This window comes from Mustela nigripes, chromosome 3 (assembly GCF_022355385.1).
Source record: "Mustela nigripes isolate SB6536 chromosome 3, MUSNIG.SB6536, whole genome shotgun sequence".
Lineage (NCBI taxonomy): Eukaryota > Metazoa > Chordata > Mammalia > Carnivora > Mustelidae > Mustela > Mustela nigripes.
In genome coordinates this window covers 171,688,552-171,714,514 of record NC_081559.1, presented here as the reverse complement: position 1 = coordinate 171,714,514, position 25,963 = coordinate 171,688,552, and the positions used below count along the sequence as shown (strand labels likewise).

At 32.7% G+C, this 25,963-nt stretch overlaps 1 protein-coding gene across 1 annotated transcript in view; it reads left to right on the top strand.

Moving 5' to 3' along the window:
- The window catches only part of CSMD3 (CUB and Sushi multiple domains 3), a 439,117-nt gene that overhangs the window by 120,671 nt on the left and 292,483 nt on the right, over positions 1-25,963 (top strand). Inside the window, exons 12-14 of the mRNA XM_059395523.1 lie at positions 1,275-1,466; positions 5,814-5,940; positions 8,264-8,466. Coding sequence (XP_059251506.1) covers positions 1,275-1,466; positions 5,814-5,940; positions 8,264-8,466 — 522 coding nt within the window. The remainder of the gene's footprint in view (positions 1-1,274; positions 1,467-5,813; positions 5,941-8,263; positions 8,467-25,963) is intronic.

Sequence of the window (25,963 nt, the reverse complement as noted above, 5' to 3'; positions counted from 1 at the left end):
CTAGTTCTTTCAGATTCTTAATAATGAATTGTGCCATTACTGTTAAGTTTTTGATATTTGTTCTTATTGACTTTATTCTGCATATGCACACAGTGCCTTCTGGGTCTAGAGACAATAACAATTATAATTTAAATAATGTAATAATAATAGCAGGCTGTCTCCCACTCTTTTGACCCAGTCCTCACCCCTGTAATAACATGATGGAAATCAGACGGAAAAATCTATGAATTCCCAGGGACGAGGGATGAAGAAAAATGGACTTGCTTAGCTTAAGGAAGTCAACTTCCTCTCCTCTCCTAAAAGGAGGGAGAAAGACCCTTGAAGCTTGGAGATGGGATGGAAAGGATCCTGAGTTCTCATTTCAACCTTTGAAATGTAAATTCCTACCTCTAGTAGGTAGGTTAGCCTCTTGTGCCTCCAGCTATTATAATCTAGAGATGTCTGTAAGGCCTGGACCTCATCTTCCCTCAAAGAATAAACCTTCTCTGGCTAGAAAGCTCCCTGGCATTCTCTTACCACTGATATAGTTAGTTGTAAATGAACTTCTCCAGGATTATTAATCTCAGGAAACCAAGTTTCCAGCACAATTCATGCAGAAAGCCCAAACTGCTGACATAAGAATTATTTCTTTGCACCAGAGAATGACAACCCGTAGCTTTGATATGTTGGTTTTTTTTTTTTTTTTTTTCCTGTGAGAATTTTTGAAAGCTATATATTGTGGAGAGAGCAGAATATAAAAATCCAGAGTACTTTAAGCTGAATACTATTATTATATTACCTCTTGAAAAACTGTATTTTCAGTATGAGACTATCATTTCCTTCCAGCGCTATCAAAGTAAAGCAAACTACAGCTATATTTGCAATAGACATACCTGTTAACTGGACAGTTATAATTTCACATGTTTTGTTTGGATTTTAAAATTTTGATGGTATAACCCTAGAAGACACTTTGGTTAGAATTAATTATGAGCCATAAATCACTTGAGGTAAGCCAGAAACTTAGTGCTATAACAAGCCATGGTACAGTTATCTTGACAAAGGTGCAAAATTTAAAATTACAATCAATCAATCTATAAAATTACAACAAATTCTAATTTTTAAGAAAAGAAAAACTTTTTATGGCTGTCAAATCCTATCAGAATTAAATATTATAAGAGAAATACAATTAGGGAAAAATATATAATTATATTAAAGACAACAGAAGAAGACTGTTTGTACAATTTTAAATCTTCCTGTTAAATGTTGCCTTTAATAATTTTGTATTCTTATCACAGGTTTTGAACTTTCACATTGTGAGGATCCTGGCATTCCACAATTTGGATACAAGATCAGTGACCAAGGTCACTTTGCTGGTAGCACTATTATTTATGGATGCAATCCAGGCTACACTCTCCATGGCAGTAGCCTTCTCAAGTGCATGACGGGGGAAAGAAGGGCATGGGACTATCCTCTGCCTTCCTGTATTGGTAGGATCCTCTTTTATATCTTCATAATTATTTCTGTATAAGTGTTGTCCAAATATGCTGTACCTTTTCAAAGGATCTCATCTGTCCACCCACAACTCATACCTAAAATCATGAAGTTAACAAACTCCTAGCTCAAATTTGTCAGAGGAATTAATGGAAAGTGAAAGGGTCTTTTTGGTAAGTTCTTTGATAAGTACATTTTTTGTAGAACATGGATGAAGTGTATGGAGTCATTCCAATTCTTCTATCTTGTTATAAAATTTAACTCACTGCAAGTATATTTTAAGACTTATTGTACACATTTACTGAATCACACTGATTGGATTTGTTTTAATAAACTTATCGCATGTCCTGGTGTCAGGATAGATTAAAAAACAATGAACTGTTCTCAATAACTTCAAAAGCTTTTTTTTTATATATACTTTTTCAAAAATCTAAGAAGTACATAAGCTTTTCTGAGGTGTATGTAGCATAACAAAATTAACCAATTTCAAAAGAAGAAGCAAGTGACAGCAGATATATTGCCTCTATGATGCTAGAGAATGGATCATGATCTCATTGCACAGCTGGAGTATTACCAAATTACAGATCAATAAATGATTGACTTGTATGTGTGGGTAAGAGGGTGTATAGAAAAGTATTGATAAAGACGCCAGTTTTGGGTGGGATTTTTTTGTTGTTGTTTTGTTTTTGTTTTTTGTTTTGTTTTCTGCTTTTTGAATTTTGTTTTCTTCCTGCTCCAAAGATAAATAGGTGTCTGGCTTGAGAGAAACCAGCAAAAGGAAACATTTTAACAAAACATTGACTCCTTAATAGGGAACAAACATGTAGCTACTCTTTAGCCATTTTTGTTTCTTGATGATATTTGTGGAGGCACAAATCCATTCTGCATCAGGCCCACATAAATAAAATTGACCAACACTTTAAAAAAAGGTAACCGTTTTATTAAGATAAAACTAATATCTAAATACTGTACATATTTAATGTATATAAATTGATGAGTTTAGAAACTTAAACCTTCAACATTTCTTTGTTAGTTGATATGATTGACATAGGAATCTCCATTAAAACCTACTAGAATGCAAGTAGAAAAAAGTGAAATTCCAGTCATTAAAGACCTTGCATCTAATTACATGGTGTGTTTGATGTCACAAGGCCTCTGTTGGTTTCTTGAAACATTGATTTACATAGGAAGCAAACGTGTTTTTCTCTAACCAAAATTTAATCATAGGCCTTTCTTTTCAGATGGCATTGGATTTTGGATAGATTATGAGGGTAATATCTATAATAATAACCAACATAAATTAACAAAGCTTGGGATTCTGGAATATGACCAACAGCTAGCCCACTGGAATTAGTTATGAGAAAAATAAAGCACTGATTAATTTTCTCTGAGATTGTATTCTTTGATGTGACTATGTAATATACTCAGAAAACCATTAAAAATTACAGTAGCACTATAGTATAAATTGTAAATACTGATTTTCCATGCTGTCCTTAAAATTAAGATCACAAACCAAATATATTAAAACACATGTATTTTCTATATATGTTGAACCAAGCTAAAGACATTCTTCTTTTTTAAAATATTTTGTGATATTTGGTTTTTAATCAGAAGATTTTAGTTCTGTTCATAATAAATCAATGGACTTTATATTTACAAATCCCCCAAGTCAGAGAGGATGCCTGTATGACATAGTTGGTTAGGTATCCTACTCTAGGTTGGTTTTGGCTTAGGTTGTGGTCTTAGGGTCTTGAGATCCAGCCCCCACCTCGGGCTTCACACTCAGCATGGATTCTGCTTAGAGTTTCTCTCTCCCTCTCCTTCTGCTCTTCATCCATCAATAAAATAAATAAATATATCTTTAAAAAAAAAACTTTAAAAAACTTACTGACTTGGTAACTGCTCAAGATTTCATGAGAAGGGTAAACTATTTTTTTTTCTTTTTTTTAATGATGGATGATCAGGAGTAACAGCTGAAAACAGTTGGATGCATGGTGTGTCATGCTGATGATTTCCATGATGACAGAAGATGAAATTCTATTTTAGATGCTGTTCTCTACTGGCAACAATTAATAGCTTCACCACCTAGCCTAAGAGCATAATTTTCTGTGCTCACTAACCTTAAATATCTATTATGCCTATATATTTGCCAGTCTCACATAAGAAACTTTTCTTTGTTTATATGGATCATTTCTAGGTAATTGTGTTTCTGAAGCTTATACAAGGATCAAACAAATATTTTTTGAAACACCATAGCCAGAATAATTTAACCTACATACCTTCTTTAAATACTATTTCATTTTTAATATAAAACTTCTGTTAGAATATGAACTCTAGTGTTATGGCATATCTCACTGGCTCTTTTGAAGTCAAAACACCAAGTAAAATTTGTATAAAAGAAATATGGATAAAAACGAACTATGTTTAAATTCAAGATACAACACAGTACACAAAACTTAGTGTGATTTTTAATTGATTAAAAGTCTGTATGAATGAATATCAAATCTGTTCTCATAGTATATGTATGCCGTATAGTGATAAACTATAAAGAAATGACATAAAATGAATTAAAATAGTTACAAGGTGCAAAGTTATCTACAACATTTTTGTTAAAAATGAGAAAAATCTAAGTAAGTGATAACATCTTAAATACTGGTATCTTCTCATTTATGTTAGAAATAACAAACTTGTTATTATAAATTAAATTAATGTTGTAGTGCAAAATAAAGTTGCTTCTCCTCTATAAGTGTATATCAGCCAGCATTCTCCAGTGAAATAGAATCAGTAGAATATCTAAATCTATCTATCTATCTATCTATCTATCTATCTATCATCTATCAAGAGATTTATTTATTTTAAGGAATTGACTCATGTAGTTGTGGGAGCTGACAAGTTCAAAATCCACAGGGAAAGTCAAAAGGCTGGAAGTTCAGCAGATTTCAATGCTGCAGTTTTGAAGAATTTCCTTTTGTCTCGGGAAACTCAGTTTTTATTCTTACAGCCTTCCAACTGACGAGATGAGGGCTACTCACATTATCAAAGGATAACTTGTTAAACTCAACTGATCATAGATGTTAACTTCATCTATAAAATACTTTCACATCAATATCTACATGAGTGTTTGATAAAATAACTGGGTACTACAGCATAACCAAGTTGACACATAAAACTAATGTGAAGTATAATACATACAAATCTTTGAAATAAATTTACCTATATGAATAGAGCCGACACATTTAAACCATTGCATTCAGTTGTTATTAGGTCTCTTCCAAATGCTTAAAGTTTGTCATTGACTATCTTTGCTCCAATCATAAAAACAAAACAAAATAAACCCAAGAAGCTTAATTCAGCCATTGAATGTGAGTAAGATAGAAACAGTGAGGAAAACAAGAAAAACAAATACGGAAGTACCTTCAAATATTTAAGCACAAAGTAAAATGTTTTTGTTTTGAGGGTTTTTTTTTTTATCCAATAATCTGCATAATTTTCAAATGTGTTATGTGTTACAGTGTTATGCTTGTTTCAAGGGTTAGAGATATAGCACAATTTACTAACTGCAATACTCAGTTTCTTTCATCTCCAATACAGACAGCTCCTTCTGGCTTATCTGTATATTGAAGTAAAACCTCTACAGACTTCTCAATGTATTAAATAGCATCAAAATGGAAAGGAAATCTTCCAAGAGATTAAAAAATATTATATTGTATGACAATACTTAACATTTTTAATTTGATGAGTTTTATAAAATTTAGGGACCCATTAAATCAAAACTAAACTAGATTTTACTGAAGTGAGAAATCTAATAAAAATGCCACTTTGACTTTTGGGAGGTTAAAAGGGAAAGAGTTTAGAGTGATTTAAAGGGGAATAAAAGGACAATGAAATTTAGAAGGCCTGAGGGACTGCAGTAAAGATTAGTTTTTCTCAGAGGTGGGGTAGCAAGATGATGAATTATTCAGACTGCAATCAAGGCGCAGTGAGCAACTTGCCATCTGTTTTCTCTTTTTAAGTTATCATTATTTAACAACACATCTTAAAATCTTTGAATACTAAAATCAGAGTTCTTGAGTGTGTCCTTTCTTTAAATTCTCTAATTAGGTTAATTTTACTATCTTTTATGTGATCTAACTTGAGACTTTATTGTTTTATTGTATAGTATATTTTTGCTTCAACCAATACATTAATCTGAAAAAGTATATACAGATGTTTTGTTTTAAGGTGAGGGATGATCAATTCTTATTTTCCTTAAGGTGAAAAATATATATTTTTGAGAAATCCATTGATTGGTTTTGCGAAGATTAGCATTAAATTGTGACATAATTTATTATTTTTTTTAATAGCTGAATGTGGAGGTCGTTTTAAAGGAGAATCATCAGGAAGAATCTTATCTCCTGGCTATCCCTTTCCATATGACAATAATCTGCGTTGCATGTGGATGATTGAGGTAGATCCAGGAAACATTGTCAGGTAAATGGATTTCATTTTCTCAAAATTACTGGGGAATCTGAAAATTCTGATCAGCCTCAGTATACAATATCAAGCATTAAGGTTTTTCAGTATTTTTAGCCTTGGGAAAGAAAAATGTGGTTTTCATCTGTTTAAAGTATGAAAAATATTCAGAAGCATGATTTATTGATTTATGGGTCACAGTGGTAGCTCTTATAATCCCTAGAGGGAAGATTTTTACAGTTATAGTAGACCACAGAGATTAAGAATATTTTTATGCTTCTTTGAGACTTTAATCTTTCAATTCTTGATGATTCAAGGTGCTAAGTCCACCATTTTGATAAGGATATAAAGTTGTGGAGGTCACTGTTCTAAGTTCAGCCTCATGAACATTTGGAAGAAATAATCATAGAAAGGAATTCAGTAATATTCCGTTTATCCTGGCTTTAGACATATCTCTGGAGCATCAGCTCTCTACCTCTTTAGCCTTGTTTGATTTCTGTTTCTTTTTGCGTTTAATTAGGTGGCCACAATCCTTCACATTATCGACCCCTAGATGAAGGGAGAACCATCACCTCCTAAAACAACAGCCTTCAGGTTTCCAAGGCTACCATGTTTTTTAAATCCTAATTTAACTATTATGGATATGACTAGGAACAGATTAATAAATGAACAAATAAATCCTCCACTCAGAATAAATCTGAGCTAGTTGGTGTGTTGTCACTCTCAAAACAATGACTTTAAATTTAAGAATTTTGGCGGCACCTGGGTGGCTCAGTGGGTTAAGCCTCTGCCTTCAGCTCTGGTCATGATCTCAGGGTCCTGGGATCCAGCCCTACATTGGGCTCTCTACTCAGCGGGGAGCCTGCCTCCCTACCTCTCCCTCTGCCTGCCTCTCTGCCTACTTGTGATCTCTGTCTGTCAAATAAATAAATAAAATCTTTAAAAATAAATAAATAAATGTAAGAATTTTTGTTTTATATAAATGAAATTTCAGACAGGCTTCTGGTGTGTTATCACTCTCAAAACAATGGCTTTAAATTTAAGAATTGTTGTTTTATATAAATGAAATTTCAGACAGGCTTCTGGGTGGTGAAGGTGGTTAGTAGGAAACAAATATTATCCTTCATATAACTTGCTGGAAGGCGCACTCCATGAATTGTTCAATGTCAGCTGGTGGATTACTTTTGCAAGGGAATTTGCAGACCTCCAAATAAACTACATGAGACCAATTCTCAGCCTGTGTTTCTTTAGTGTAGATCATACATTGTTTTATTTAAATATTAGAATTAGTAAACTTAAAAATACTCAATTTAATAGTATTCTGGAATTTTTCTAACTTAAGGAACAATATTTGATATTAAATTACAATACAAATTTAAAGCTATGACTATTCACATATCAAACATGAGTGTGATATATGTAGAGATAGAATTGAGTGTGTTTTTATAATTGGATTTCTAATTTTTGGCACTGGCCACAAAAAATATCAGACACTAAGTTTGTGTAGAATAGATATAAAGCAGACATAACATGAAATAGTGTTTTGGTTTTCGTTTGTGCATTTGGCCAGGTAGGGTTGGGTAGACATTGATTTTCATCTCACATTAAGGAAATTCCATTTTACTTTTAGATTACTGGGTATGATTGTAATGTTGAATTTTTAAAAAATACTTTGTCTATATATCTGGAGATGTTCATGTACTTTTTTTTCTTATGCCTATCATTGTGATGAAATGTACTGATTGATTTTTAATATGAACTATTTCTTGCTTTCCTGGAATAAACTTCATTTTAATTCTCATTAAAAAAAACATGAAACATTGGTAAATATAGATACTATGGAGTCAGTTCATGACTTTGCCACCCTATAGGCAGTTTTATTTAATGTGTCTTGACTCCGTTTGCCACATTTATAGAACTAAATTAAAATACCTTCCATCTTCAGTGGGTCACTATGACAAACAGAGAAAATATATGTAATTTATTTTGCACAGTGCCTAGCATGTAATAGAACCTCAGTCAGTGCCTGAAATGTACTCCATGCTCCATAAGTATCACCACTGCAGTTATAGTTAAAATTCAGGAACACAGAAAAGAATGCTTAAAGTTTCTGTAATTTGCAAAGGTGACATAAGAGTACTTTTAATCCTATTCTATGAAATTCTGCTGTTCAAAAATATGTATTTAAGGTTATACATTCTGTTTATATAATTCATTTTTAATCTGATAGAATGAAAAAAATTATCTAATAAAATCAAAGATACACATTTGTTATGTTCTTTATTTAAAAGTGAATTCATGTTTAAAATAATCAAACAGAGATTATGTGGTTCTCCCACAGCCTACAGTTTCTTGCTTTTGATACGGAAGCATCACATGATATACTCCGAGTTTGGGATGGTCCACCAGAAAATGAGATGCTCCTAAAGGAAATCAGTGGATCTCTTATTCCTGAAGGAATCCATAGCACGCTCAACATAGTAACCATCCAGTTTGATACAGATTTTTATATCAGCAAATCTGGATTTGCAATTCAGTTTTCAAGTGAGTTATTATTTTATCTCTTAAATGCAAAATAAGAATGCTATTGAGATAGTACTTTAATTTTATTGCCCAAAACTTTAATTTTAAAACTTAAATGATCTTAAATATTCTTATTTCTAGTCTTCATACTCATCTTCAGGTAAGATAAAGTATACTTGGAAAAAAGCAATAGAATTAACTTGGAATTAATCAATTAATCATTGAGACCTTCTCTCTATTTGTCAAGCCATTTTTTTAAAGTATAGGTGGTGTTAAAATAATTCAGCAAATAATTCAGTAAATTTAATAAAGTAATTATTAAAGCTTGTAATCTCAATTTACCATAAAACTGTATATTTCAAAATGTGAAATTTTTGTAGATAAGGAAGGAAATTAATACTGGCCATTAAAAAAAAGCAACCATATATTTTTACTAGTTTTGTTTTTCTTGTTTTAAAGATCTTAATTATATATTCCCAGATATCCTTGACAAAATATTTTAGATCTACTTTTAAATTAAACACTTCCTATAACAATAAAATGACATTCATTATAAGTAATTACCAGTGTTCATGGCATGTTTTTTTTTTCCTTCTCTTTTGCTTTCTATAACACTGCTAAGTGGCTAAATATATGTTGTTCTACAAAAGGGATTTTTGCTTCGTGGCTGGAGAAATGAATAAAAACTTTAAAATTTTCATTGTTATAGTTTTGCTTTTATTGCCAACATACATTGCCTTTTTGAGAAAATTATCTAGAGGATTTTCTAATTTTACGGTCTTTAAAGACCCCATTAACAGAAACCTATGCAAATTTCTAAGATCATTTAATGGAAAACATGCAAACCAGTATTCCTGAAATGTGCCTGAAATCAAGTCCTGGTTCTTTACTAACTACTGAATTTGGGTACCTGATCTCACATTCTGAGGCTGAGTTTTCTAATTCACATAAATATAATAATGCTTATCTCATAAATACATTATTAAAATTAACATGATCATGTGTGTACAATATTTGGTATTAAGTGTATAGTTGGTGTTCAGTGAAGTATAATTACTATATGAGCAAATATAAAATTGGAATCCTCTGAAAAAAGTAAAAAAAAAAGAAAATAAAGAACTTTTGTAATGACTGTCCACAAAATATATTGCTTTTAGGGTCAAGAACTGTTTCAGACAGTTAAACAACTTGGCCGACTTTTGGTTGATGGAACAGAGTTGTTTGCAATAATTGACTAACATAAGTGAACTGTTTTTTATTGTGTAAACCAAGCTCGTGTGAGAGAGGTGTAAATCAATGCAGAAAAGCCAGTGTCTGTGAATTTATACTTTATCTTTTGAGAAAAAGAAAAAAGAATGAAAAATGAAATTACCACGTAATTGATGAACATAAATGGCTTCTAATTCTAAAATACCAGTTGAATATTTTTCATATTTATATCTTCTATTTTTTACTGATTATTTTTCTTTATATGAAGATAGGAACAATTTGTCAGAGATTGACTGTGGTTTAATTTCAGTTCTTTCTAATTATTGTTTGGCAACTAACACTTCCCCTTTCCTTTACCTTAAATGAGTAATATATAATATTTTATACCTAAATGGTTATTGTGATTTCTAGTCTGACTATACTCATGTGAAAAATTGCTTAAGGCTAGTGTTTGTGAATGTCAAGTTCATCTGCTTAATAGATACCAGCTATTTTATATGCTTCCAGGAATTTTTAATGCATATTTGTCAGTTAAATTAGTAATGCATTTTATATATATTGTACCTATAGGGCATTTAAGGAAACAATATGTAGTATACCAGAACTTTAATAAATCTGTCTTCATAATATTCTTTTAAGATGCATAGAAATTTGTACTTATGATCTGAAACTAAAAACCTACCCATTGAAATAAAATTAATTTGCAGGTGAATATATTGTATTTTAACAAGCATCTATCAATGAAAATTAGTCACTTGTTTGGATATCTTCTGTTACTCATTTAGATGTGGCTTTCCAAGGTCCAGATTTCAAATTCAAAAATATTCTTTTCATGAATGAGATCTTTCTTGGTGTGCCAGAAAACATGTCATGTATTTTACATACATAATCTCATTTAATCCTCACAAAGCCATATGATTTATGTTGGGCCATCCCCATTTTCCACATACATACAGAGAGGTTCAGAAAACGTGTTTATTTGTTGAAGGTCATAGTACTAACAGATGCCTGGAGCTGTGGCTCAAATCCACATGTAGCTGAAGGGAGCTGTTTGCTGTGACAGGTGTCTAGTAAATACTTGGTAGTTATTGACATAATTATGGTCTTGTTATTATTTAGATACATGTATTAATATGCTAGATGAAATAGAAAGTTTTTCATTATAAATTATTAGTTACAATGAAGTTCTACAATTTAATCAGCTTGTGTTTCTGATTATGCTCCCAAGTACCACAGCTTACACAAGCAAAGCCGTGGTGAGGCGTGGGGGAAAGTTGGAGTGCTCGCAAGGCCGCTTAGAAGGCACCGCTGTCCCCTCTGGCTATAGTCATTTTGCCCTATAGATGAAAAGGCTACTTTTATTCATTCATTTGTTTATTTATTTAAAGATGGATTGATTGATTTGAGAGGGATGGGGGAGGGGAACAGGAGAATCCTGAACCAGACTCCCCTCAGTCTCAGAACCCTGAGATCTTGACCTGAGCTGAAATAAGAAGTCAGATCACTTGACTCACTGAGTCACGCAGGCACCCCAGGACAGGCTAGTTTTAAAACGAAACTGAAAATAAGCAGTTTTATGTGAAGTTATCTTAACTTCAAAGTAAACAATCTTAAAGAAAACGTTAACAGACTACAGGGCAATAAAGCACTACTATAGGTGAAATTTGGCTTAAAGGGCAGAGTTTGCCACTTCAGTGGCTTACCTAACGTCTGCTTCCCTATGTAAATTTGAATCATGTCACCCATTCATTCATTTGTTCATTTACCGTAGGCAAGTCTATTAAGGGACCCGTTAGTAAACATATTTATCTCTAATTATTTCTCAATTGCATTTTCCCTTTCACTCAGGCAAATCTCTTTAGTTTCATATATGCACACACATACTCATACACTCACTCACACACACACCCTGTGCTGCTTTCTGTGTAAATGTTTTTCACCTTAACCATTTCTCTCCTCCTTTTGTTTAAGTCTTGCTCATTTTTCCAGACTTGACACCAAGACTTCTCTTTATAAAACATTTTCTGACCTCACTTTCTGAAAAATATTTCAGCCCATGCCCCAAGCACTACCTGTATTTTTTTTCAAAGAGGAGAATAAATAGTTAATAATTCATTGTTCTGAAGATGCTTTAATTATGTGATCTTTGCTCCCCAAATGTACTGTGAGTACCTTTGTCACCCTAATGTCCATACAGAAGACATTTTCTATTTAGGACAATCCTATAATTTATTTTCCAAGTCTAAGATAATTGCTGAGAGTGGAAGAAGACACTATTTAAAATTAAGCAGGACAACAAGCATAAGCCCGGACGGCCATAGCCAAATCAGGGTGTTATCATTTTAATTAAATCAAACTTGTATTATATTCTGTCCCCTTTCCCCCCACCTCCTCAATGCCCAATCCTCTTTTGAGCAAGTAGCCATTGTTTAGTGAGTGTCAAATAATGAATTTAAAAAAAAAAGAGGAACAAGTCAGGCAACACGAGGAGAAGAGCCTTCAGCAACAAAATGCCACCAACGAAATGTATTTCACTGAATTTGGTGCAAGTGAATTGAACTGAAATGTAGGTCACATACCAACTTCATAATCATCATTAAGCCACTAACGGCAGCCACATGCCTCCCATTTCATGATCCGTTCATTCTTTGCAGAGTATGTCGCTGCCTCTTGGTTTTTCAGTCTGCAAGGCATTTTTGCTTAATCAGAGCTACTTAAGTCTGACACAGCCACCTCATGCTGTCCTGTGTGCTGTCCTCGGTTCTCAGCAGTCAGCCTCTATATCCCCTGCTTAAATGTGTAATCTGCCTCTCTTGTCCCACTTTAGTTCCACGGGGAGGACATCTTTGGGGTATCATGCTGTCATTTGCCCACAGAATAGTTGATTTTGACAGAGCTTTTTCTATGCTCTTCACATTCTGACCTCTCTGTTAAGAATCTACCCCACTGGGTAATAGAGAATTACGAAGGCCCATAGCCGATGCTGTTGAAAATTCTCAAGGAAATGGATCCCTTAGCCAGGAGAGCTTGACGTCTCTTGGCCTCAAAAGACTGCATGGTGCCCCTGCCTTTGTTCCCATCCTCATTATCATGGCCTGCATTGCTGTGACAGTCAACTAGCCACTCACTTCATTATCCCTCCAGCCAGACTTCTCTCCACATTCCCACCTGACATTTCTAAAATACAAATCAGACATCACCTTTCCGTTTTAAATTTTTTTTTTTTTTTTTTTTTTTTTTTAACGAGCCCACAGTCATAAGTTCAAAACTTTGGAATGACATTGGAAGCCTCCACAATTTGCACCCGAACTACCTGCCAGCCTCGTCCTTCACGACTTATCATACACATCCAGTCATCAAACTACACTGTTCTGAGAGGGCAATGTCCTTTCACATTTCTGCTTCTCTTCCATATTCCTGAAACACATAGGTCCACATTCAAAATCTGTCAATTCTTCGGCATTTTTCAAGGTCCAGGACAAATGATACTTCTGGTACCAATAAACTCCTAGGCAGAATTAGTCACTTCCACATCTGTACTGCTCTGACACTATATGCAAATTGTATTAGATTTGCCATGTGATCCAGTTTACCCAGGAAAATTTTAGTTTATGCATGTTGTCCTAGCATCCTGATGGGTTAGCACTTGGATCTGTATTTTCTATTTGTTTTTGTTTGTTTGTTTGTTTGTTTGTTTTTTAGTAAAGTATCATTATTTTGGCCAAGATAGGCCAGTATTATACAGCAATAGAGAAGTGTTCTGCTAAAATTCCCAACATGTATTTAGTAGACCTTTGTTTTGTATTTGATCTCATCTAGCTATGTGTGAGATATGTTTACATGGCTCAGTAATTATAATGCATGATTAAATTTGAAAAACAAATACTGATAATCCATCTTCACTTTCTAATCTTTTACATATGCCAGGTAATTCATCCCTTTCAAGGAGAATTTATAGGACACTTGTATATAAATAAAATATTCTCAGATATGAACATCTAACTTGTTCAGATCTTGAAAGGTAGTGGGAGAAGCATTTGATGCTGTTGCTCTGCAAGCTCTTTTGTATAACAGCAAGTTATGTCATAGTCTTGCTGTGGTTTGAAAGATACATAAAGATGTCAGGACATGAATTGGCAGGATTAGCAGGAAAAATGTGTTCTTAAAATAGGCACAGAAGTAGAGGCTCAGGAGATGTGCTGGAAAGCTGAAGCGTATAGTCTGCATGTTCTTACTATGAGTGTTTTTGTTATTTACTTTGTGGGGTCTATTCACAACTATTTATTTTATCACAGACATATTTTTTTAAATTTTATTGCAGTGCACATTGATGGCAGCAGTGAAATTTTAAAAAGTATATGTTTAATAAAAATGTATGTACTAAATATTCACTTCTTAAGATGCTGATTTCACCATCCAAAAAGCAGGTCAGTGAGCCAAAGGATGCTGTCAAGAAGAGCCTAAGCAGAGATCCACCAAGATGTAAGGCAAACTTATCTTTGAAAAAGTTAAAACCGGGCTCCCAAAAGATAGCATGAAAGAATCTAGAATATTTTTATTAGTACTTATAAGTCAAAGTATTTTAGTACATTAAGAAACACATTTTTAAAAGCAGCAGAGAGTCCACATAATCCCATTTCAATAAAATATGTTTAGATAAGTGGTAAAAATGTTTTACAAAAGAAATCATATGATGATTGATTATTTTTCTGTGCAACCAAAACATAGTATAATATAGCATTACGTGAGACTTTATTACTTCATGTATCATGTTAGCTTTAGACAGGCGGTGGAAGGAAAATTTTATCTTCTAAAATATAAAATATAATTAAATGGTCATTTGAAGTCATGATCATGTATTAACTCCAGCATCATCATTTTAAAGTATTTGATGTATTAAATAAGTCTTGGTTATTTTAAAACACTTGTCTTCTGTAGCCATGTTCTTTTTAGTGTAGTTGTTTCCTAGATGAAAGTGCTCCCTGGCACCACAATAGCATTTGTAGTAATGGACCAGTTTTTTTTTTTTCTACTAATATATTAACCTTATATGACAGATGGGATATTTTGGTTGAGAATATAACGTGTATGATAGTAAAACATGAAATGTTGGGAATTTAGAGCTAAGAGTGTGTTATTTCAAGATACTGATGCATGGTATTCTTGTTTTATGAACAAATTCTCCACACATTTTCAGACAATAAATCATTAGAATAGCTGTTTAAATTAACTACATAGTTTTTAGATATTGAATACTTACATATTAAGGATTCTGTACACATTGTTCATAATGTCCATATATTAATCATCAAAAAGCCCAATAGTATCTCAATTAAAAATAAAAATGATTATGAAAATGCAACTTGCACATAATGTGTATTAACATACATGGGGACCATAGCAGTGTCAATTGACCATGTGAAAGCCAGAAGACCTAGATCTGCTTAAAAAACATGATGTTGTATTCAGAGAAAGAGAATTCTACTTAAGCAATTTCATTGCTTCGTGTTCTAAATTTTCTTCCTCATGCATATGAAAAGTAATGTGCCAGCTTCCTTTGAAGAAGAACTTCACAATTAGCTCAATAAGTTCAATTTTATATCAGTCACATCATTGCTTTCAAGAATCAGTAGCATCAGTTGCCTCAAATATTAACTCCAGTAAAAGTTTTGTTTACACCCACTACATGAGATCAAAGTGTTGTCTGAAAGTTCATTTTGTAAGGAAAAAAATCTAGTATTATAAATTCAGTTAAAATTTTACCATTTTAATAATTTTAAATTTACTTAGACTTCTATTATGGTCCAGCATATGGTTTTCTAAAGTACTATCTGTATTTTAAAAGAATATGCACTTGCTATTATTGGATGTCATGTTCTGTAAATATCAATTAGGTATAGTTGGTTTATAGTGTTGTGTTTGAAGAATTTTACGTCATTTCTGGTTTTCTGTCCATTTTTTTTTATCAACTATGAAAGGGAAGTGTTCAGAAGTCCAGTTGCAATTGTGGATGTGTCTACTTATTCTTTCTGTCCTGTCATATTTTTGCTTTGTGTATTATGAAGATATGTGTATAATATTTTAAGTGCTTTTTAATGAGTTGACTTTTTCATTACAAAGATGTCTCTTTTTCATTGATAACTTACCATGCCTTGAACTTTCTTTGTCTCAAATTAAATATTTTATGAGTAGTCTAACATTGGTGTACTAGTTAGCATCCTTTTAACTTGGTGTGTCTGTATATTTAAAGTGGGTTTTTAGTAGATAGCACATGAATGAGTCTCAGTTCTTTATACAGTCTAAAAATCTCCCCTTTTTTATATTTATAGCCTTTGAAATATTAGGCCATTTACAGTTAATGTAAACTTTTCATATAGTTGACTTTGTCTACCATATTACCATCAATTTTATTGGATCCACCTGTTCATTGTTCCTTTTATATTTCTCCTCTATTAACATTTTTTAACTTTTTGAACACCTTTACCCATTTCTTCACCTCCCCTATTCCCTGTCTCTGCCAACCACCTATTGGCTCTCTGCATCTACAAGTTTTGTTTTCTGTTTATTTTTTTGTTATATAAGAAAAAAAATTATTTTATACATGTAAGAAAAATCATATGTTATCTGTCTTTCTCTGACTCATTTCACATATTATAATGGTCTGAGTGTCCATCCATGCTGTCCCAAATGGCAAAGTTTCATTCTTTTTTATAGCTAAATAGTATTCCATCATATATATATGCACACACACACACACACACACACACACACACACACACCAATTTCTTTAGCCACTCAATTAACAATAAACACTTTTTTTCCCCCATATCTTGGCTATTGTAAATACTGCTGCAGTGAATATGGGGATACATACGTATTTTTTAGTTAGTGTTTTTATTTTCTTCAAACAAATACCCAGAAGTGGAAATGCTGGATCATTTAACAATTCTATTTTTAATTTTTTAAGGAATCAATGTACCGTTTTTCATAGTGGCCACACAAATTTGCATTCCCACCAACAGTGCACAAAGATTACCTTTTCATTACATCCTTGAGACCACTTATAGTTTCTGGTCTTTTTGATAATAATCATTCTAAGAGATGTGAAATAATATTTCATTGTGATTACAATTTGCATTTCTCTGATGATTAATGATGTTGATCATCTTTTCCTTCACATGTTAGCCATCTGTACATCTTTGGAAAAATGTCTGTTCAGATTTTCTGCCCAGTTTTTAATTAGATTGTTTTTTGTTTGTTTTTGTCCTCTAGTTGTTGCTTTCTGCTGAGTTATGTGAGTTCTTAATGTATTTTGGATATTAGCCCTTTATCAGGTATATGATTTGCAAATATTTTCTCCCATTTAGATGTTGACTTTTTATTTTGTTGATGGTTTCCTTTGCTATGCAGAAGCTCTTTATTTTGATACAGTCGAAGTTGTTTGTTTTTGCTTTTGTTTCTTTTGCTTTTGTTGTCAGATTTTTTAAAATATCACCAAGATGTATCTCATGTTGCTTAGTGCCTGCGTTTTCTTCTAGGAGTTTTACGGCTTCAGCTCTTATATTCAAGTCTTTAATCCACTTTGTGTTAATTTTTGTGTATAATGGAAGATAGTTTCATTCTCTTGCTTTTGGCTGTCTAGTCTGTCCTTTCCCCATGGTATATTCTTGATTACTTTGTTATAAACTAATTGGCCATATATGTGTGGGCTTATTTCTGAGCTCTCTGTTCCATTGATCTATGTGTTCCATTTTTATGACAATACACACTGTTTTAATTATGAAAGCTTTGTAATAGAGTTTGAAGTCAGGAACGTGAGGCTCCAGCTTTTTTCTTCTTTACCAATATTGCTTTTCTATACAGAGCCTTTTGTGGTTCCTGCAAATTTTAGGATTATTTGTTCTATTCCTATGAAAAGTGAAATTGGAATTTTGAGAGGGATTGCACTGAATTTGTAGATTACTTTGGGTAGTATGAACATTTCAACAATATTAATTCTTCCAATCAATGAGCATGGAGTATCTTTCCATTTATTTGTGTCTTTTTCAATCTCTTTCCTTAATGTGTTGTAGTTTTCAACTACAGGTCTTCTGCAAATTCAACCCCTTGGTTGAATTTATTCTGAGGTAGTTCTTTCTTCTGATGCAACTTTTAAATGGGATTTTTCTTCTTAATTTCACTTTCTTGATGTATTAGTTATACATTTTTTGATACCTGCTCTAATATTTATAACATGCATTCTTAACTTAGTAAAATCTATCATCAAATTCTGTTACACCACTTCTCATATAAGAACCTCACAATGGTGTATTTCCATTTCCCCTTCAATCCTTTGGGCTATTGTTTTCATTTCTTTCACCTCTATATATGTTAACACCTTAGTACATTTTTTTCTTAACTTTAAGCTGACAATTATCTTCTGAATATTTTTAAGACTAAGTTCACATTTTAAAAGTTTAATATTAAATATAGTTATTTGTTTTGTGATAAAAGTATAAATACAAATTTTGATGATAAATAGCCTCAGATAAAAACAAAGCTCTCATAAAATTAAGGAACAGAAATATACCTAGAATTGGTTTGGTGTACATGTAATTCTTAACTGTGGCTGAGGAAATGTTACTCATCACAATAAAAATGTTAAAATGTAAAGATATATTTATATACAGTGAAATAATTGAATTACATTTGTGTGTGTGTGGCAGATGGATGCTGATTCAAAAAATGAATAAGTAAACTTTAGCATATCAGTACCATTTTCTCTTTCTGCTGTTTGTCATTCAGACTTTGAAAGGTTTGAGTCTCCAAAACACTCTTTTGCAAAATTGACCAAAATGCTCTGCTATGGTATTGAAATTCTTAGAAAATGAAAAGTTTAAATGTGGTTTTCATTAAATCAGTTGAAAACCTTTAGTCAAAATATTCAGTTATTAGAATGGTAAAGATCTGGGCGCCTGGGTGGCTCAGTGGGTTAAGCCGCAGCCTTCGGCTCAGGTCATGATCTCAGGGTCCTGGGATCAAGTCCCACATCGGGCTCTCTGCTCAGCAGGGAGCCTGCTTCCTCCTCTCTCTCTGCCTTCCTCTCTGCCTACTTGTGATCTCTCTCTGTCGAATAAATAAATAAAATCTTAAAAAAAAAAAAAAAAAAAGAATGGTAAAGATCTCCAGCTTTGAAGTTTTTGGTGAATTACAATTATCAACAATAAAGTTTAGCATCAGGAAAACTTAGATATTTCTATAAAATTGTGGAAGCGCAAACTATTTTACTTGCAATTTGAAACTATCTTATGTTTAATTGTATTGCATTAATATTTTATGCTGGAATGGAATAAAATTGATAAAACAATTACACAGCTTATAAGTGAATATTTTAAAAATCATAATTTAAGGGCGCCTGTGTGGCTCAGTTGGCTAAGCATCCAAATCTTGATTTCAGCTCAGGTCTTGATCTCAGGGTTGTTAGTTCAAGTCCTGCATTGGGCTGCATGCTGCGAGTGGAGCCCAATTAAAAAAAAAAAAAAAATCATAATATAAGAAAACTTGTTGGGACACCTGGGTGGCTCAGTTGGTTGGGCGGCTGCCTTCAGCTCAGGTCATGATCCCAGCGTCCTGGGATCGGGTCCCATGTCGGGCGCCTTGCTTGGCAGGGAACCTGCTTCTCTCTCTGTCTCTTCCTGTCACTCTGTCTGCATGTGCTCGCTCTCTCTCTCTCTGACAAATAAATAAATAATATCTTGAAAAAAAAAAAGAAAACTTGTTTAACAAATTTTACATTGTAAAAATCTTTGTCAAAGAAAGATATCCGAAAAGAAATAAAATTCAGTATCTATGAAAATATTTGAGCTGAAATGTATGCACATTTCTGTATGAAAAAAAATAGCCAAAAACCCAAATTGAAACTTTCCTCCATTTTAAAAATTAGCCCTAAACTTACCAGATATCTCAGCACCTATAAAGAGAAAACTTTCTTAAGTAAAAATAGTATGGCCTGTGGAGACATCATTTGAACATGTAAATAATTTTAAATGTATTTAAACTATCGGGGCACCTGTGTGGCTCAGTGGGTTGAAGCCTCTGCCTTTGGCTCAGGTCATGATCTCAGGGTCCTGCGACCAAGCCCCTTGTCAGGCTCTCTGCTCAGCAGGGAGCCTGCTTCCCCCTCTCTCTCTGCCTGCCTCTCTGCCTACTTGTGACCTCTCTCTCTCTGTCAAATAAATAACATCTTAAAAAAATAATAAAATAAATGTATTTAAACTATCTTTAACAATACTAATAAAAATAAGAATATATTAATTCTTTAGGAAAAAAAGTAAAAGGCACTACATAATGGGCAAGAAACCAATGATGATGTGCATATGTACCACAAATGATTATTTTGATTACATTATTTTTAATGTTTAGGTAATTCATATAAAGAATATGTTTCTTTGTGCATAAATATATGATTTTTTACAAAATTACTTTAAAAAGAGTTTTTGTATGGATAGCTATTTTGAAATGTTCATCAATATAATACCAGTTTTGTTAGTCAATGCATATATATTTTTTTAATTTTATTTATTTATTTGACAGAGAGAGAGAGATAGTGAGAGCAGGAACACAAGCAGGAGTAGTGGGAGAGGGAGATGCAGGCTTCCAATATAGCAGGAAGCCTGACGTGGGGCTAAATCCCAGGACCCTGGGATCACAACCTAAGGACCTGAGCTGAAGGCAGACGCTTAATGACTGAGGCACCCAGGTGCCGGTCAATACATATTTTTAATTACATACATTATTTTTAATTCCATGTTTCATTCCCAGAACTTTCCAGTTTGAATGATAAAAAGTCACCTAATTTTAATACTCATTTTATTATATTAAAGCTATGTACACATCTGCTGTCTCTCTTAGATTACGTTCCTTTGAAGAGATGTTATCATATTAATATTTGTATTCCTAGAAATTGACACTGCCCCTGGTACTTAGTACTTAACAAATGTTAAATAAATCTGGTTGAATAGGAAATTGTTTAATGATGTAAAACCAAGTACACTGAGACTATATATTGTCAGTTAAAAATAATGTAAAACCATTTTTGCATGATTTTGCTTATTTTTTCTAGTGATACCATATTAGAATTCAATTTCAAATTAGACTTTTATATAGTCTTTTATAATTTTTAGATATAAAACCAGTTTCCTGTATAGGTAACTTTGGGTCATCAACCTAACATGCCTTATGATTTCACAAAAATTATATCAGTAATTTTATTCCCACTTTTGTCCTCAGATTGAAGCATAAGCCACATTGAAGGCAGGGAGGTGGTGTCATTAAAATATATCTCTAATATCAAGCATAATATCTGGATCATTGTGGGTGCATGATAATAATCTTGTGAAATAATTGAATATGCATTTTTTATTTTTTTTTTATTTTTTTTTTTTAAAGATTTTATTTATTTATTTTACAGAGAGAGATCACAAGTAGGCAGAGAGGCAGGCAGAGAGAGAGAGAGGAGGAAGCAGGCTCCTGCTGAGCAGAGAGCCCGATGCGGGACTCGATCCCAGGACCCTGAGATCATGACCTGAGCCGAAGGCAGCGGCTTAACCCACTGAGCCACCCAGGCGCCCGAATATGCATTTTTTAAATAAGTTTCTATATTCTTAGAAGTATAGTGCAACTCTGACTTTGTCGTTCCTTTTGTATCCCACATTAACAGCTTTGTTTCCCTCCTGGGTTGATGGGAATGTCTCTGTCATGCTGCCATCTACTTTAACCTGACTTGCCATATCATTAGGTGTAGCCTTAGAAACATAATGAAATTCTAAAGATAGCCACATTACGGAGTAGCTGGCAGAGTGTAGGCCTAGTAATGATGTTGAACATTCTTTATAAAATTGATGGATCTTGTACAAAACAAGAGCTCATTCAAGGGCAAAATACTCCTGGGTGAAATCCACCTCTAGGTTACCATCTGCATTTCAAATATTTTCTGATTTATTTGACTCTGGATGGAATTTTCTTCCAGGTTAAATATTCCCATTACCCCACTTGATTTCCTTATAGATAGTGAAGTGGAAAATATAGTGCTATTTCTCAGTCAATACAGGAGTATAAGGCAATGAAACAGGAAGAGGGGAATGAATGTAAAGCCTTGTGAATACCAAATTTGGACCATGACCTTGCCAAATCCTAACATTGCAAAAATGTATAAAACCACTGGTCTTTAATGATTCACTTCAGAATTGATATTTTCATAAGATTATGTAACATAATTGTTAGAATAGAACTTTAAGATTTTATCTGATACTAAATCAGGCAGGTAAAATATTACCATGCCAGTTTTACAGATGAGGCAGCTAAAATTCAGGCAGAGTACAATGTGATCAATGTCCTTTCTTACCATAGGTGAGACTAGATTCTAAGGCTCTCTTGTTTCTGATAACATTACTTATTCAACTAAATGAAATCTTAGGTTTTTCTTTTTTGAAAGGTCTTGAGATAAACAAGTTTATATCAAAGAGTCAATTTTCTGAAGAGAAAGGACATGCTGGAACTTATGAGTGATTTTAGTGTATTTATTCCCTATTGCAGAAAACAATGCAATAAAAAAACTGGAACATCAGTTTGCCCAAGGTCACTAAGACAGTCATTCAGACACTACCTCTGAATCATAGTTCAAGCCATCATCCATACTGTATTTGAAATCTGTATATGCACTGGTATATGCATGTATTAGGTGAAGTGCCTATTTCTGATTAAATTACACTCTCATTTAAGTTAAAACAAACACAAGATGAGAAGTCAGAAGTATATTTATAGCACTGATGAGTTGTAACAATGTTGAAAATTCAGTCATATGCTGTACAACTTATATCAAATGCTACCATACAAGGTAAAATCACTAGCTTAAAAAAAGTAAAAATTATAAGACTTTGTATTTTTGCCAATATTCAATTTATTTCTAATGTCAGTGATTTTTAACTCATATGGTGAATTTAATTCTAACAAAGGTATTCTTATCTAGATGGTTTAATAAATTAGAAGTTAGCAATAAGAAATTTTTTGTTTCCAACTGGAACTTTCATTTCTTTGATTTTATTGACATCAATAGCATAGGGAAAATTATATACGCAAGTGAAATTTTAATAGCTTTTTTATACTTTTCTTTCCAAAAAATCTTAAAATTAAAAGATCTTTCAATTTTATGAATGTTTTGGGTGGTAAATGATGGGTCTATTAGATATCCAAGTAAAGGAGCTAAAAAAGCAGTTGAATAGCATGATTGGAAACTCAAGGGGGACATCAATGCTGAATATATAAATTTAGGAGGCATTAAGCTAAAAAGAGTATTTAAAACTGTGGGGTCAGATGAAGTTATCCTAGAGGAAACTGTATGAAGGGAGAAGAACATTAAGCACTAATCCCTGGAGTGTTGTAGCCCTCAGTCATTAGGTTAAAAGATAGAAACAGTCATTAGGTTAAACAGATAGAAATTTATGATACTATAAAAGGAATGGCAAGTAAGCCAAAAAGAAAATTAGCAGAGTCTGAGGACTGGGACACCAATAAAACAAGTGCTTGAAGAAGGAAGGAGTGAGCTATCAGTTGTGGCATATGTTGCAGAGAAGTTTCTGAAAAAAGAAGGCACAGAAGTTACCATTGGATCTGGCAGCTAGATTTGACCAGAGCAGTTCAGTGAATAAATCAGATGCAAAGCTGATGATGAAAGTGGAAAGAGTTATACAGACATCTCCCTCAAGAGAGATGCTTCATGTTTCCTGTTAAAGGAGAGAAATGGGGGAAATAATTGGAAGAGGATGGAGGTGTAATAAGAGTGTTGTTTGTTTATTTAAGATGGAATATATAAATTATGTCTGTATGCTATTGGGAATGGACCACTGAGGAAAGAAGAACTGGTAATTCAGAAGAGATAAAAAAAAAAATGTTTAGGAATAAAGCCTTTGAGAGATAGAGAGTTTAATACCTGCAGCCAAGAACTAGGGTTGAATTTATACAGAGCAAAACACCTTCTCTCTTCCAACCACAGAGGAAACAGAGAATATAGGTGCAGACACCAGTGGGATGATAAATTTAGTGGTGCTAAAGTGAGGGTATCCCTGTGTTACTTCTTCTACTCTCTCAGTGAACTGTAAGAGAAGAAATTGGGCAAAAGATGAGAAGAGAGAGAATAATAGAAAACATTGGATTGGAATGCCCTTAGTTTTGTAATTAAAGAATACCATCGGGCACATATACGGCTAAATTTACCATACATATGGCTAGACTCTATTTCTGTTGTTAATAATACCTATGAAAAGAACTTAGAGTCTGTCTTTTTTGCTCCCCTTTATGGTGAAATATTAGCAGCAAGAAATTTTTGTTGTATAGCAATAAAGAATTCTAAGCTGCTCAATATTTCCTCCTTTCCATTTAAAACTATATCTAATTCTTTTAACAATAAACAAATTCTAGAATAGCCATTAATATAAATGGCCATTAGTAGGACGTGACTTTGTTTTGTTTTATTTGGTAATGGCATAAGATTCTACTGAGACTGTATACCATAGTGGTTAAAACTCTTGTTTCTTGAATTAAAATCCCCATTCTGCTAAGAGCAAGCACTTAGCATCACTGAGGCTCATTTTACCCACTTAAAAATGGACATGATAATAATACTTCATAAGGATTTGGTGTTTTAGATTAAGAGTATAAACTTCACTTTTAGCCTAGTGCTTTGGAAGATATATGTTCTCAATAGACATAGCAATCATTACTATCATTTTTTATTGGACTCTCTTCTAAATTAACTGTTCTTCATGTTTAACTGCTTCTCTTTCTTAGATACACAGAGTTTATTTAGTTTGACACAATATATACCTATGGATAAGACAGATACATTGATAGTTGTGCAACTGTTTTTAGTAAAACACTAATTAGATTTAAATTCAAATGTTGTCAATATATAGTCCTTTGGATTGCTGCATCCGAATGATAGGTAGATGCTCTTTCGATTTTAAAATGACACTTGAAGTTTAATAACATATTTTAGATATTTCACTTTAAGTATTCATATCAATCAAGTTTAATAATGTAGTCTACATGTTAAGCATTTTTTTATTTCAAAGACAATAACATTTTTATTTGAGAAATGTCCTTGGATACGTTTTCATGTCTACATTTCCACTTCAACTACTGTAAATAACTGTGTGATGTTGAGCAAGTTTCTTATCCCTTGTAAGCCTGAATTTTCTTACTGGAAAAATACTAACTACTAGAGAATTGTAGTACTTGGACTTTTTCCTCAATCAAATGAAAAATAGCTCATAACACAGGATTTGAAAGATAGTGTCCAAAAATATTACATATTAACTATTCACATTATTTAGTTATATACTTTTTCCCTATGACTATTATCATTTCTATGGAATAGTCATCTAGTATAAAGAGAGGAATTTACAGTAGCCACTTAATGAATCAAATTCTAGAATATCCATTAATATAAATGGCCAGTCCTTTTGAGGGGAGAGAAACAAAGAAGGGCAGTTATCTTTTATTGTCAATTAATAAGGTTTGTAAGTTCAATCCAAGCTATATTTGGATATTATATAATATATATAAATAGCCTACTATGTGTTATTTCCAGAATGTCCCTTTCATGGTATCATTACAGGTGACACACCAGGTTAAGACCCTTTATCTTTGTTGGAATTTCTGTTTACATATATATGTTAGAAAAAAAATCAGGAATGAATGACACACGTCAACCTAATAGAACAAATACAGATGTTTATTCCATCAATTAAATTTGAAACAATTTAAAAAATGAAGAAAATAAATAGAAATCACTCATGTTAATACATTGGTGATAAGTGTATTATTTTCTGACATATGTATATTTAATTTGTTTAAAGGAGTTGCTAAATTAAAATACTTAATTACAAAACAGTCTTTATTACTTAGAAACGTGCTGCATATTATTCCAGAATAGGAAGATAAAAAGAATCAAAGATCTACTTAAAAATTTATTTAACAAAAAGAAAAAGCAAATAAGAATTATAAATTCTGACAATTTTATGTTCTACAAAAGTGAAAAATTAATATCAAATAAAAATTATCTACTTTTATATATGTCACTAATACCTTAAGCTCTAGAATTATAAAACTGCTAATTTAACTATCCTAATTACATGAGATTACCTCTAATTCCCAAGGAGATATTGTATGGCTCCTTAAGTGGTTATTTATTTTCTTCAATGGTTATACCTCCTATTCAATACAGAAAACAAGAATTATTGATACTAAAATTATTATAATTTTGCCCACAAAC